We start from the raw sequence: 15,006 nt of genomic DNA, 5'->3' as shown, positions 1-15,006 counted from the left end.
TTTGCTAAGGGAGACTTCTTGCCTTTGTTGAATGATGTTTTTGTAGAAGAAAGTTCTCAAGTGCTTCCATGTGCACTGATGCATAGAACCTTGATGTTACAAGGCTTGAAAGATCTTTTTATTTTGCTTTGATTAGCTTGTTTCTGTGCCACCCTCTTTTAATATTCAGCACTCTTTTCTATTCTTACGTTTTTGAAAAATCACATGTGGCAAGCCGTTGAAACATCAAGATTGTCCAATTGTAAGCATAGTGACAGAAAAAGACGTTTGGTACATCTGGACTGTGAGATGCAGTCATGCAATAGATCCATGGGACATTTGTACTGCAGGGCTCTCTCAAAGGTTTGGACAGAGATTGTCCACACTCTGAGCAGGAGATGGGAGAGGTTACAGGGTGACCCTGAGCGCATGTGGAGAAGGAGAGATGCTTTTCTAAGCATTTGAGACACATGCACCTTCCATCTAGAGTCAGACACGAGTTAGCATTATAAACCACCCATGTGCTGTTCACCCATCCCTTCTATTAGATTTTCTTTTAGTTTCATGGGAGTCCTTTACAGGGCCTTTTGTATTGGATGTTAGCTGGGATGTTTAATTCTGTGGTGTTTATTTATAAAATGATTAATTGGCTACCTAGCTGGCTGCTCTGTGGGGATCTCAAGCTTGGAGGTGAATTGAAAAGCAATGCCGGTGGTTTTAGTATACAATCTGATGCTACCCTCCATCTTGGAAGAAGGGAATCCACCCAAATGGAAAGGCTATTTGATGCTCTCTCAATCAATCTGAAGTGCTCTAAATGCAATCTGAGAGAGTGGGATCCATTTTGGAGAACCCATTTAGCATCTACTTCATTGACTATCAGACCGGTGTGTGGAGGAGGATCTGGATGAGCAGCATTACAGCAGCTCCAAGATTTTCTCAGTATTGGCATTAGTGGGAATCAATCAACCCTTCGATGGACTTTCAAAGGGAAGTGGAGGACAGTAAGGCCAAGGAATATTTTCATTTCCTATTGGTTTCTATTGCCCTAAGTCTTGCAATGGGAACTTGGCTTTGGTTTGGGCACGAACCCTATTCTTTTGTCCTATTCTGCCTGGGGAGACCTAGAGACATCTCATTTAAAATTGCCTTTAGACTTGCCCTTGGAACAAGAGGTATAAAGGAGAGCTCTTAGACTAGAAACTACTTGGGCCATTGACTTAGGGCCAATGTGTGGATATGAGGATTATGAGGGAAACATTATTCTTGTTAGACTTTTCATAGTTGGTTGACTGCGAGTCCCCTCTAATGTTTGGTATAGTACACTGTCCCTGTAGTAGATGTTCCCTTGAGAGCAGATTGGCCCATGGATGTCCCAAAGGATATGCACTGGTGTATTTATGCATTGTATGAAACTGTGACAGGGAGAGTGCGAGTGCTTGGAGGTACAACAGACTCAGTCTCTAGTATGGTGGGCGTAAAGCAAGGCTGTCCCCTCTCTCCTTTGCTGTTTGGACTGTACATTGACAAGATTTCTGATTACATGCAGAGATGGGGTGGTATGGGAGCTAGCTTGGCTGGGGTATTGATACCAATTTTGTTATATGCGGATGATGTGGTGCTTATCTCAAATTCACCAGAGGGACTACAATGGCAGCTGGATGCATTGCATGTGTTCTGTGAAGATAAAGATCTCAAGGTTAATCTCGGAAAGATTAAAATCATGGACTTTAACACCTCAGCAACTTGGGTGACAAGCTTAGAGCATTACTTTATGTATGACGGCCAGCCTGTGGAAATGGTTAACACAGGCGAGTTAATGGGTCCTTAAGCTGCTCAACATGGGCTGAAAACAGCTCATAAGGAAGCCTATCCTAGCTAGGGCTTTTCCTTCGTGGTAAATGGGACAGCACATCCTCCACTTCAACCTCTGAGATATCAGCATCCATCAAATCAACCCATTCAGGCTTAGCCTGATTAGTAACCAAATCACAAATGTATCGACAAGCAGAGTGAACAACATCAGAAAGAATCTGTGGACCCAACAAAGATTTATAATGGTTAGTGCACATTTAAACGATGGATGCAGGATTAGTCACCATAACACCTTGCTTGTCCACCAAATGCACAATATTTTCCCAAGCATATTTGTAGCGTAAATGAGCAAAAAACAGATGAGGTTGTAGTTATTATCATCCAAAGCTTCTGCTCTGGCCAACAATTTGTATTTTTATTTAGCATATTCCTCCTCTTGAAGAGATTAAACTCTACATTTCAACCATTCAGTGCATGTGAGCAAGTCATCAGTAGTATCCCTTGACTGATACAGAGACAATGAGTGAGCCAAGGAAGTTTGCGAATGCTACAATTCAGCTAAAAAAGAAGAAGCATGCTGAACACCATATTGTTGAGACAACGCACATGCACTATCCCTAAAAATAGTCCATGCTTCCATCTGTCTAGATAGGACCCTCAAGCTAAAAGAAGCAATCAATTGCTGGATACATTCCAAAAACTGATTTTGCAGTAGACAAGATTGGTTAAGATGTAGAGGCAAACGAGCAAGTAGAGCCTTAAAGGGATGAACAGGCCTGTGGATCAAATCCAAAATCAAAGGATAGTGATCTGACAAGACATGTTGTCACTGCACCCACATATCGATGATTGTAGGAAGAAAAGAATCACTCTGACAAATGTAGATCCTATGAAGTTTGGCCTACGTGTTTGTATGCTAAAGAGAACGATAAGTATATCCAAATTGTGAAGGATGTATCTAGGACCACATGTCCTGTTTCAAAGACACAGCTGCTAATGGATCCCAAGCCTGCCACTCAAGACCATCCATGACCGAGTGCGGTGAAGTCGCTTGATCTGCAGATACACATGCATTAAATTGCCCATAACAAAACCTTGATGAGCCATGGAAGGCAGTGCAAGTCATCCCAAAGCTAACGACGTTCCTGAGTAGTAGAAGAAGTATACATGCCCACCAGCCACAAAACCTCCCCCTCATATATGATTTCCAACATCAGAAATCTACCGCGAGGGTTGTCAGAAACCAAGGATGGTTGCAAAGAAGATCTAATGGCCAACATAACTCCAAATTTATATGGAACCCGACCACTAAAAAACACTGTATAGTCCTTGTATACATAAGAAGATCCTACCCAAGCATGCTGTTTGTGTTTCACAGTACAAAAAACATCCCAATTACTAGCTAACATAATTTTTCACAATCGATATTGCTTACTGCCCAAAGAAGTGCCTTTAACATTCCATAAAGCAAGTTTTCTGATAAACCACAGGAGAGAAAACTACTCAATCACCACTTTTCCTTTCCCTTTAACATTCGCAGCTTTAGCAGCTTGAAATCTCTCCATCTCACTACAGATCATATCTACAAGATCTGCCCTCTGCAAACTAGTAATCGAAGCACGAGAAGGGAATTGTTGTTGCTGAGAACAGAAAACATCCTGAGGAGGAGGCACAAGCCTCCCACGCGTGTCAAAGCGCAAAGCAGAATCAGAAGCCCTTCTATCATCCATACCAACTGAAGGTACATGCGAAGATTGAGGTTTCATATAAAACCCCTTACCTCTGCATTGAAAAGTCTGAGTAGTAGGGTGGGGAGATGGGTGAACAGGAGTTGAATGAGATTCCTATTTAGCATTACGTCTAACCACAGTGACCCAAGGATCATCCTGAGAAGGAAAATTCCTACCAATTGAATGCGATGCATGCTCAATACCAACTTGGGAGACATCCTTATTTCCATCATCATGTCCATGCAGGGCAAGAGGCACAGGAGCAACATCTTGCTACTGAGCCATCTGGTGGGGATCATGCTCTTGCATATCCATGTCAGGATCCAAAGAACATTGCACTATCTCAAGGATTGTATCACATTCGGAAATAAAATGGCCCAATTGGCCACATCTAAAATATTGTCTAGCAAATGTGTCCCATTTAAGCTAAAAAACCAACGTTTGCAATCCAGGGACCTCAAAATGAATTTTGGTCGGCCGAGATTTCCTTGTGTCCCAAACCATACAAGCCCTGTTCCTATTGCGGGAGGCCAAATGGGGCTCCAACAACACCTCGCCAAGGGTTCCCAAAACCAAAGGAGGAAGTTGCCAAAGATGTGTAGGAAAATTAACCACCTCCACCCAGATTGGGCATGCCTGCCTAAGCACCTCTTGAAACTTAGCCTAAGGCCTCCATGGGACCAAATGTACCAGCTGACCATCCATGAACAAAGGAATACATTGCATAATGCGAGCACGCATATCCGGGGTACAAAAAAGGACTTCAAAAAACCCTCTCAGTCCATCGTAAATCTCTTCAACGAGAGGGGCCTGCACTTGCCGTGAAACATCATCTTGACACAAATCAACATTGACAAGCATGGATTGCAGCCAATCACGAATCCTAGTAATCAAAGGAGTCCTTCCCATAAAATAAAGGATGGCTGCCCTCTCATGGAAAGCAGCAATCTGCTGCCCATGACAGCAACCACTTGATCCCCTTTTGGTAAAGAGCTCGCTTTACCCTCATTGGCATGAACATAATCCGACATAAGATTGTTGGCTGTTGCAAGCATAAACTGAAGAGACCCATTAGTCTGTCAGCAAGAAACATGCACATCTTGCTGAGGCAAATTTGGAGCACATAAAACTGGTTCATCAATTGACATCTTTGACATCTTACGGCATTTTCCCATCTCATCCCTATCCATCAACTGCCCAGAATCCTCAGCCAAAGAGTCACCATCCGATTCTGCTGAATCTTTATCATTCCCTTGCCCTATATGCTGGTCGAGAAAAGCCACATCAATACCATTTGACACCTGCATATTCACCATATCAAAACTCAACCTTCGAGTCTCTCTCTCTCTCTCTCTCGCTGCAAATTTCTAACTGCAGACCTGTGTCTCTGCAAGAATGTGCCTCTGTAGTACCACGTCACCGCAGGCCTGGTGCAGAACAAACAGCAGCAGCAGTACAAGCCCGTGCAGCACTGTCTGTTTATTCTCTTCTGTCTGGCCGCCAGTAAGACCTGGTGCTGCATGCACAAACCCTAAATTGGTGGCTTTGCTCTGCGCGCGCGCGCGTGTGTGTGTGTGTGTGAAGCTGGAATCATCAGTCTGCAGGTCGTCTTTTGTCTGCCACATCAGTTTGCAGGTTGTCTTCTCTGTTGTCATGCCAATCTGCACCGTGCTGGTCCCAAGGGCTCTGGACTACACCCCTGGACTGCACCTCTGCCTATCGCGACCTGCCCTGCCTGCACACCCACAGGCCAGGCCTATCTGCAGATTGGGACAGCCTGCTAGGTCAACAACGTGTCAGGCGATTAAGCACAATGTCTGCCCCCCTTCTCTCTCTCTCTCTCTCTTTTGGGGGGGGGGGTATGTTGGTTTCAGGCTTGAAGTACTTTTACCTCAGTGAGAATTTTTCCTGAGGCAGCTTATTGAGTTTTTTCTTTGTACTTTTGCTGCACCTCTACCTATTGCAACCTGCCCTGCCTGCAGCCCACAGGGCCAGGCCTATCTGCAGATTGGGACAGCCTGCTAGGTCAACAACATTTCGGGCGATTAAGCACAATGTTCTCCCCCCGCCGCCCCCCCCCGTTTGGGGGGGGGGGGGTGTTGGTTTCAGGTTTGAAGTACTTTTACCTCAGTGGGAATTTTTCCTGAGGCGGCTTGTTGAGTTTTTTCTTTGTACTTTTGCTTATGCACACTTCTTAAGGGTGGAGTTAGTTCTTGTTTCTTAGGGGTGGACTTGGTTAAGGAGCATTTTTTCTTGTTTGATCGCCAAGGAAATGGTTGCAGCCCTGTACTGGGCTCTTGTGCACTAATAACCACATAAAGAGTGAGATTCCTTCTAGGTCTAAAGCTATCATGCAATGTCTACCAAAGGCAGCTACAAAAACTGGTGAGATATCCTGTGTGATCCCCTGCTGAATCATCATTGGCATCACTCTTATCCTAATCATTTTCATCGTCCACCCCAATCTGGTGGTGTATTTGCAAAAGGGAACATTTTGATATAAGGAATGGTTCCTTGGGTCACACATAGAGGCCCAACTTGTGGATATGAGGGTGTATAGGGGAGTTGTGCTTATTTCATTTCTGGTCACCTCTAAAATAGGCTAGATTTTCCGTAGTTAGTATGGAGTTAGGGGCATTGTCACAGATGGAAGCTAGATTTGGACTGTTGGATGTAGCCATGCTATAGATCTATTGGATGTATCCAATATAGAGACTCTCTCCAAGATTTGGACAGATTGTCCACACTCTCTGTGGGATATGAGAGAGGATATAGGGTGGTTCAGAGACTATGAGGAGGAGAGATGCTTTTCTCAAGACCTAGGATTTTGGAACTTTCTTTCACTATCGAGCACACACAGTTTGGCACTATAGACCTCTCAACTGGTTGTTCATTTCGGCCTGGTAATAGACTTCACTATGTTGTATATTTTTGGGGAAGTCTCTTACAGGGCAATTTTTTGTACTTTTTCTTGGGTTGCAGCAATCCTATAGATATATTGGACATATCCATTGTAGAGACTTTCTCTAGGACTTGGACAAAGATTGTCCACACTCTGCATGGGAGATGGCAGAGGGTACAGGGTGGTTCAGAGACAATGAGGAGGAGAGATGCTTTTCTCAGGACCTAGGATTTTGGCACTTGTGTTTCCCAAGGCCTAGTGTCAAGCATGCATAGTTTGTGACAATGACTGGTTTCTCATTTAGGCCCTGTAATAGACTTCGCTTTGCTGTATATTTCTTGGAATATAGGGCTGATTCTGTACTTTATCCCTAGGGGATTTAAAAATAGAATCATTCTTTTCTCTGAAAAAAAAGGATGGTTGCAGACCTAGTAGATGCTCCTTTTTCTTTCTTATTTAAAGGGGTTATTCGTGATACACAACATATTTCTTGGGCCGGAAGGCGGGGGGGAGGACTACTTTTCTTGGCTTGTCTCTTTTGGGATCTTGTAGAGAGCTCAAATATAGCTTGTAGCCCTTGGCAATATTGGATGTTGAAATAATGTATGATAGAAAGGATGAGAGATTTTTCAGAGACATCCCGATGTATGATCTTCTTAGAGCTGGATTCATAGAGTCTCTTGCTTATATCAAGGTCCACAGAGGCCAGTGTTGGCAAAGAGGGAGGCTTCATATTTCTCACTTTGTATGACAAGGGTTCCCTTGAAGTAAAAGGCTGGTTCAAGCACTACCCTTGAGATTGGTGGACTAGCCATGTGGAATGATCATTGAAGAGACCTTCAGAATTCTGGGAAAGAAAAAAGAGGATATGGTCTGCTCCCCTTTTGCTCAAGGCTAACTGAAGTAGCTTCATGGATCAAAATGGGAGAATCTCAGCCTAGTTAGAAAGAACTTTGACTGTATCTATATAGTTAAGATCCAACCAGGCAAGTATGGGGTAAAACCATTTATTGTATACTTTGTTGACAAACTTACATATCTTATTTGAGGAAATGTATTGAGGTTTCTTACCTTCTTCCCCTTCTCGTTTCATCTCCAATGCTGGCTTGGAGTGTACATAGCATGCTGCTGGTTGCCCATAGCCCGCGTTCCTTTGTATATATATGGACTCCTTTTCCCGATTCTATTCTCTTTGAATTCATTTTGTTCTTGTTCCTTTGTACATATGTAGATTCCATTTCCTGATTCTATTCTCTTTGAATTCAGTTTGTTCTTGCTGTTCTTTCCTGTTCTTTGTGTTTACAGCAGTTTTTTCAGCTCTGTCTCTTTGCTTCCATTGCTCCACACGCTTTCGATAGTGCTATGGTGGCTCAACATATTTATACAAGTCACTAAGTGTGTTTGACACAATTCATGTTTGTTTTGAGTATCCTGCAGCCTCAAGGATATTCAGGGGAGCCAGCCTTTTCTCATCTCTGGACAATAGCTGAGCATAATTTCCTAGGACATTGTCACAAATGGGTGATGATTGCTAGTGTTATCCCTTGGTACATCTGGACATCAAGATGTTGCCCTTCTATACATATCCATAGTAGAGATATGCTTTGAGATTTGGATGGAGATCATATACTCTTCGTGGGAGATGCAAGAGACTGCAAGGTGACTCTGAGCACATTAGGAAGAGGAGAGATGTATTTCTTGATCCATGGACTTGGGGACGTTGTCTCACCTAGAGTTACATATGGTTTGGGATTATAGACCACAGGATTGGCTTCTTGCACAGTGCTTGTATCAGACGATCTGGTTATTGTGTGCTTTATCATTGCTGTCCTATATAGGTCTTGTATTGTATTTTCCTTTGGTCTTTTTTCTGAGGTATTTACTAGAATAATTTTCTCTTGCTGGAGAAATGAATTTTGAGTTTAAAAGGGACTCCGACATGTTAGTAGCTGGTTTGTGCTTATAACAAATACTGATGATTAAAATCATGGTTGCTTGTAGCGACCTGTCCTGCTCAGATTTCCCATTTTGAATTGCAGAAAGTTGTTGGAATGGTGGAGAATGTGGAAAAGCTCCCCTTCAATGCATTTGACAAAAGCTATGCCTTGCAATGGTCAGCAACAATGTCGAATTTCAATATGGATAAGGAGAATATCGAGCATTTAACCAAGGCGTTTGTAGACACATCTTTTAAAAAACTAAGGAGTGCTGAAGGTATAATAGAGAAGGATAATGGTCTTTGACTGTTAAGAAGGCTTAGTGTCCATTGAAATATTCTTATCTGCTCACTAACGTTGAGTTGTAAAACCCTCATTTACTGGTTCAGAGACTGGAGTAGAACCTGAGGGTTTTTCTTAGTGCTAGTTTGTTTACTCATAGAAATTTTATTTCAGGAGCTCTTGATCTCCTTCAGAATTTCAAACTGATTAAAAGTGAGGGGGCCATCAATAAGCAAGTGACAGACAAGTTTACAGATATTATTGCCCAGGTTCCATTTTAACTCATCAATTTATATGTAAAATGCTGAGATCTTAGACCTGTATACCCTGGTAAAAGTGTAACATTGCAGGCTGTAGATCTATCTTTTTATCATTATTGCTTCTAATGTACCTGGAGGCCTCAAATTCTGTTTCCTCAGTTTCTAAAGGAGATTGAAATGACACGTGAAATTTTCGACCGCAACACAATGAACCCTCCAACCACACGCAATCAGGTCAGCAAGATCTGGTTATTGGGTTGTGCTGGCTTAGCTTCACTGTTCAAAAGGATTGTTGTGTAATTTGCTTTGTCGCAATTCAAGTGTTGTGGTAGCCAACTCTAGTTGTAATCTACATGCAATGTTATTTCTTTTGGAAGTAAAATGAGTGGCTAACATATTGTTCAAAGGAGTTGTCATAACTCAATAGGAAAAGAACTGATATCTTTTAGTAAATTTATAATCAACTAGTTCAAGATTTTTCTTTTAAAGCTCAAAGATATCTAAAATAGTGCATTAGAGCTGGCCATTGATGACTGGTCATAGGCTATGGTGGACCCATGCAATGTTAGAATCAAGCTATTATGGTCAACCCATGCAATGTTAGAATATGATCTGATGGGGCGCTTGTGATAGGAACTCAAGCATATTAAGGCCAAACTTGCACACAAAAGGGATTGATGCCTTGGAGTGTGAGCTAGATCCTTAGAACAGATAGTTAGAATCAACAAGTTGATATGACCATGGAAAGTTTGTGCAATGTACATGTGTAGGTTGAAACCCTAAAATGCATTTATCTTTGAGGTAGACTTTTAGATTGGGATTTTATTGCAATGTACTTCAAAAGAACTTTCACATGATACCCATGTTGAGAAATCCCAAAACTTTAGGGAGGGTCCCTAAAATTTAGAAGCCTTGGTATAGTTTAAAAATACTAACTCTAAAAAATGGTGATATAGGCGGGATGCACCTAGCCTTGCTGCAAAAGGCCTAAAGCAACTTGAACCATTAAGGAAATTGGGAGAGCTAGTGGCACATAGACACAATTGGAGTCCAAGAACAAATTTTATTCTAAGAAAGAAGCAAACAGATTTATGAAGGCTTGCAAGAAAGAAAGCTACTTTGCCAATGATTTTGTTCTGTAGTAGGGTTGGATGGTGCCTTCCCCCAGTAATGTGAGAGGTGAGAGAATGCACAAGGATCAAAGCTTGAGCTCAGCTATAAGTACAGTTGATAGTGAAAAGAGTGTAAGAGTGTGATGGCACGACACCCAATGCAATAGTCTGAAATGTAAGGTGCAAATACAAAGTACAACCCTTAAACCTTAGGGTCGTAAGAGGGTGTTCACACCTGAAGAGTGTAAAACATGATAAGTGCCCAAATAGTGTAATCGAGGCACATAAAATAGAAGAAATAAAAATGGGGGAAAAAACCTCTCGTACACGGAGAGTAAAAAGTGCGTCAGTGTCCTATTGAAGATCATTGATATTCCTCGTGAGCGTAGGCATGAGTCAAACCCAACAAAACCCCTTGGAGTAAAGAGTGATCAAGATACAAGGGTTATCCACCAAAGGAGATCAAATTTAAAACATTGTGAAATGCTTCAAATTTGTCACAAGCAAGAGCTTTGGTGAAGATGTCTACCATATTACTGCTAGTAGGACAGTAGACAAGGCTGATATCACCTGCATGTAGCCTCTCTCTAACAATGCTAGTCACTCTAATTTGTCCCTTGATTTGAAGTGTGTGAGGGTACAAATTGGGTCTTCTCTATTTGCATGCTAGTCACCCTTTCTTTAAATGATAAATTCTTCCTAGGTCTGTTGTAAATCTTAAATTATCCAGCAAATTTCCTTCATACATTGTTGAGATTTGATAGCAAGCTTCTCAAGCTAGCAAAGAAACCCTAATTTTTGCAAAATTTCAGAGCTGAACCAGAAAATTCACTATTGAATGATTGAGGTTGATGAATCTTGCATTAATTGGCAAGTGTGAGAGAGATTTGTTAAATGATGAGAGAGAAAATCATATTTGTAGGTGAGGAGCATCGATTTCTGCAGTTGCTTGCTTCCAAGATGCCCAAAAAGCAGCCTCTTGATGCCTATAAGCTGTTGCCAGTGGCTTGATGTTTCTAGAATGCAGTTTCCAATTGCGAATTCTCTCTCGCACTGTGCAAAAGCTTGGGACAGCAATGGCTTGCTCCTCATGGTCTCTTCGAACCCTATATAATTGCTTAGGTGAAAGGCGATAATCCATATCCTTCTAGGCAGTTAAGTTGAGTATGTGTAAGAGTAGGCATGTGCAAGAGTATGACAAGAGTGGGTACGTGTAAAAATAGTATATGCAAGAGTACTATGTTCAAGAGTGTGAAGGCATGTGCAAGATTGTGAGATAAGAGGGGTGTTTGAGATCAAAGCAAATAGCAAGGGACAAAAGCAATAAATTGAATCAACATATGGCAACAAGCGACAACCAACCAAACAATGAAAATAATGGTTGTGCATTTGATTCTTGTGTTTTGAGTCTTGCTCACTTTTGTTCCTTCAATGCATACACAACTAAGTAAATATGACAAGCATGATGTATCTTCAATTCACAATAGTGTCACACAAATTGCCAAGCAAGGAGCTTTTGAGTTTTGAGCTTTGAATTTTGCATTTTGCATTTTTTGCTTTGAGTTTTGCTAAAACTAGCATTCCTTCTCAAATACAACAAGTAACTAATTTACATAAATTGAAAATCCACACTTTACCACTTTAATCTTGGATGATGGATAGCGTGTTGTTGGTCCCAAAATTGGTGCCCCTTGCGGTATTTCTTTAGCTTTTATTGCAAATGGATGGAGTACAACAAAGATTCTTTAATTTCCTCCACTAATCCAAGTGCCTCTTATTGTCAAATTGATTGGCTAGCCTTCAAACCAAAATTTCCCTTGGTTTGCTTGGGGATTAGCCTTTACCTTGCTTTTTGAAAAACAAATTAAGCCCCAAATCTAATATGGATTGATTGGCCTCTTGAATCTCTTTGAAATTCTTTAATTTTAGTTGCTGGAATTGAAGTCTTAGGCCCTCAATTCTGAGCATGTATCATGAGGTGGTTGTCAAACTCTTCTGCTGTAAATTAGAGTTTACAGCAAAGGTTTTGCAATATCTCTACTTCTAATGACTCAAAATGAGATAGAATGTTGTAGAGAGAGAAATGTTAGAGTTTCATTGCGAGAAAACTTGAAAAACTAGTGTTGATGTGTTCAAACAGCCATGGAAGTTGTAACCTATAGCTTAGGACCACTAGAAAGGTTGCTATCCCTCCTGTATGCTGTCAGCTATACTCGCAGGACCTTGGGTTGCTGTCACCTAAAATTGGAGGGCTCCAAATTGCTGCCATCTATTGTGGAACTTGTGCTTAGTGGCTGCAAATCACATTAGTAGTATCTCCTTGCTCTCTAATAGTCTCATTCTCTCTCAAAATGGCTAGAATAGATTTTTACCAGCCCCCAAAGAACATTTTTCCACTTGCATGAGCAAGTTTTGTCAAGTGAAGCCTTCTTATCCAATTTTTCAGCATTATCCAACTTATTATATTAAATTTTAGAATATTGATTTTGAAAATTAATTCAATAATTATTTTTGTGCATATAAAAATAATTCTACTAGCCAATAATTAAATTGGCTAGGCCAATTTGTCTCCCAAGTATCCTCAAGCAGCTATTGATCTTTGGATTGGTATTAATTAATGCCTAGTTTCTAATGTTACCATTGACATTAGTGGTCAATAAATTGGTCTAGGCTCAAATTTGACACCAAGTACCACCTAATACTAGTTAGACATAACTTATTACAATTTTTACCTTCGGCTTTAACTAATATTTTAGAGTCCTTGATCCCACACTATTAAATAAGTAACTTGCACCTCATATATGCAAATCACATTAACACATCTGATTAACTTTTAATCAAATGCTAAGCAAAGCAATAAAATTTCATGTCCTCATGACAAACCACCCCTTGAAATCCTTGCGATTGCCCTTGATTGCACTGTAATTTGTCAAAAGCATCCGTTACTACTACTTGAATACATGTTGGCATTGTAGTCAAACAACATATGCATCTATTGCTTAAACATGCTTATGCCATTTGCATGTGAAATTGCAATTACTTAAACTAGTTACAATCCATGCATATAAATCATTGTGAGAGTAGAGGATCGAGGTACAGCCAGATTCAGTAGACAGTGTGAGAGTGAGAGAGACAGAGTTGAAGCACGACACCCAAGAGAATAGACTGAATGAGTGTAATCTGAAAGTACAAAGTACAACCCTTAAACCTTAGGGTTGTAGGGGGGTGTTCACACCCGACACACACTAAGTGCCTAAATGTGTGTAACATAAGCACATAAGTGCATACGATAATAAGACCATAAGTCTGGGGGAAAAAACCTCTCCTACCGAGAGTAAAAAGTGCCCCAGTGTCCTACTGATCACCGACACTCCCATATGAGCGTAGGCGTAAGTAAGGCGTGAGTAAAATACCCAACAAACCCCCCTGGAGTGAAGAGTGATCAAGAGTACAAGGATCATCCGCCACCAAAGGATATCAAATTTAAAGCATCGCGAAATGCTTCAAATTTGTCACGAGGAAGAGCTTTGGTGAAGATGTCTGCCACATTACTGGTGGTAGGACAATAGACAAGGCTGATATCACCTGCATGTAGCCTCTCTCTGACAAAGTGATAGTGAATCTCAATGTGTTTCGTGTGAGCATGAAACACTGGGTTCCGTGCCACTGCAATGGCACTCTGACTGTCAGTGAACAAAGGAGTAGGCTCAGTAACAGATACATCCAAATCAGCTAGCAAGCGTCTAAGCCATACGCATTCAACTGTGGTGGTGAAAGCTGCCTTGTATTCAGCTTCACATGACGATGTGGCAACAGTGGATTGTTTCTTGCTAAGCCAAGAAATGCAAGAAGTGCCAAGAAAGAAACAATTGCCACTAGTAGAGTGACGTGTATCATAATCACCAGCCCAATCAGAATCACTGTAAGCATGTAAATGCAGTGGTCCCCCCTTGGCATAAAGCAACCCAAGAGAACGAGTACCCTGCAAGTAGTGGAAAACACGCTTGACAGCTTGCCAATGTGACATACGTGGCTGATGCATATACCTGCTCAAGGCTGAAACTGCAAACTGTATGTCCGGCCTAGTATTGCATAGATAGATAAGACATCCAACTGCAGGAGCATATGTATGTATATCAAACAAATCACTGTCATCATGTAATGACAGTTTCAGTCCAGGTTCCATGGGAGTAGTAACTGGCTTGCAATCCTGTAAGCCAAATTTCTCAAGAAGCTGCCCAATATATCGTGACTGTGATAACCCAATACCTCGAGCATTATGTACGAACTGGATGCCCAAGTAGTAATGCAAAACTCCCAAGTCAGACATGTCAAAAGTTTGCTGCAAATTTTGTTTGAATGCTGAAATCTGATCAGCATGTGTTCCAGTGAGCAAAAGGTCATCAACATAAAGACATAAAATCAGCATAGATCCCCCTTCTTTACATACGTAAAGGGTAGACTCAGATGAACTGTTTAGAAACCCCTGACCAAGCAAGAAAGCATCTATCTTTTCATACCAAGCTCTAGGAGCTTGTTTTAAACCATATAGTGCATTTTTGAGCTTGCATACCAAATGTTCTGAGCCTTCAACTGCAAAACCAATGGGCTGCTGTACATAAACTTCCTCCTGAAGTTCCCCATGTAAAAATGCAGTCTTGATATCCAGCTGATAGACTGTCCAACCATAATGTGCAGCCAAAGCAATCATAGACCTGATGGTCGTCATACGGGAAGTAGGAGCAAATGTCTCCTCATAATCAATGCCCTTTTTCTGTGCGTAGCCTTTAGCTACCAGCCGTGCCTTGTATTTATCAATGGATCCATCTGCTTTTCTTTTCAATTTGTAGACCCATTTTGTTCCAATGGCTTTCTTCCCAAATGGCAAGGACACCAAATCCCAAGTTTGATTCTTAGTAATAGAATCTAATTCAGCTTGCATGGCTGCCTTCCAATGCACACTGTGTTGTGCATCCTCATAACATTCAG

The 15,006-nt window shown here is 41.4% G+C and overlaps 1 protein-coding gene across 1 annotated transcript in view; it reads left to right on the top strand.

Annotated features, from left to right (window-relative positions):
- The window catches only part of LOC148015682 (dynein-1-alpha heavy chain, flagellar inner arm I1 complex-like), a 338,732-nt gene that overhangs the window by 23,869 nt on the left and 299,857 nt on the right, over positions 1-15,006 (top strand). The window contains exons 6-8 of the mRNA XM_087665230.1: positions 8,466-8,640; positions 8,820-8,914; positions 9,065-9,139. Of these exons, the coding sequence (XP_087521356.1) occupies positions 8,466-8,640; positions 8,820-8,914; positions 9,065-9,139 (345 nt within the window). The remainder of the gene's footprint in view (positions 1-8,465; positions 8,641-8,819; positions 8,915-9,064; positions 9,140-15,006) is intronic.

Source organism: Lygodium microphyllum, chromosome 24 (assembly GCF_053477565.2).
Source record: "Lygodium microphyllum isolate KBCC chromosome 24, Lygodium_microphyllum_v1.1.10, whole genome shotgun sequence".
Classification (NCBI taxonomy): Eukaryota; Viridiplantae; Streptophyta; class Polypodiopsida; order Schizaeales; family Lygodiaceae; genus Lygodium; species Lygodium microphyllum.
Note: the sequence above shows the minus strand (reverse complement) of the source record. Positions and strands in the feature narration are given on the sequence as shown.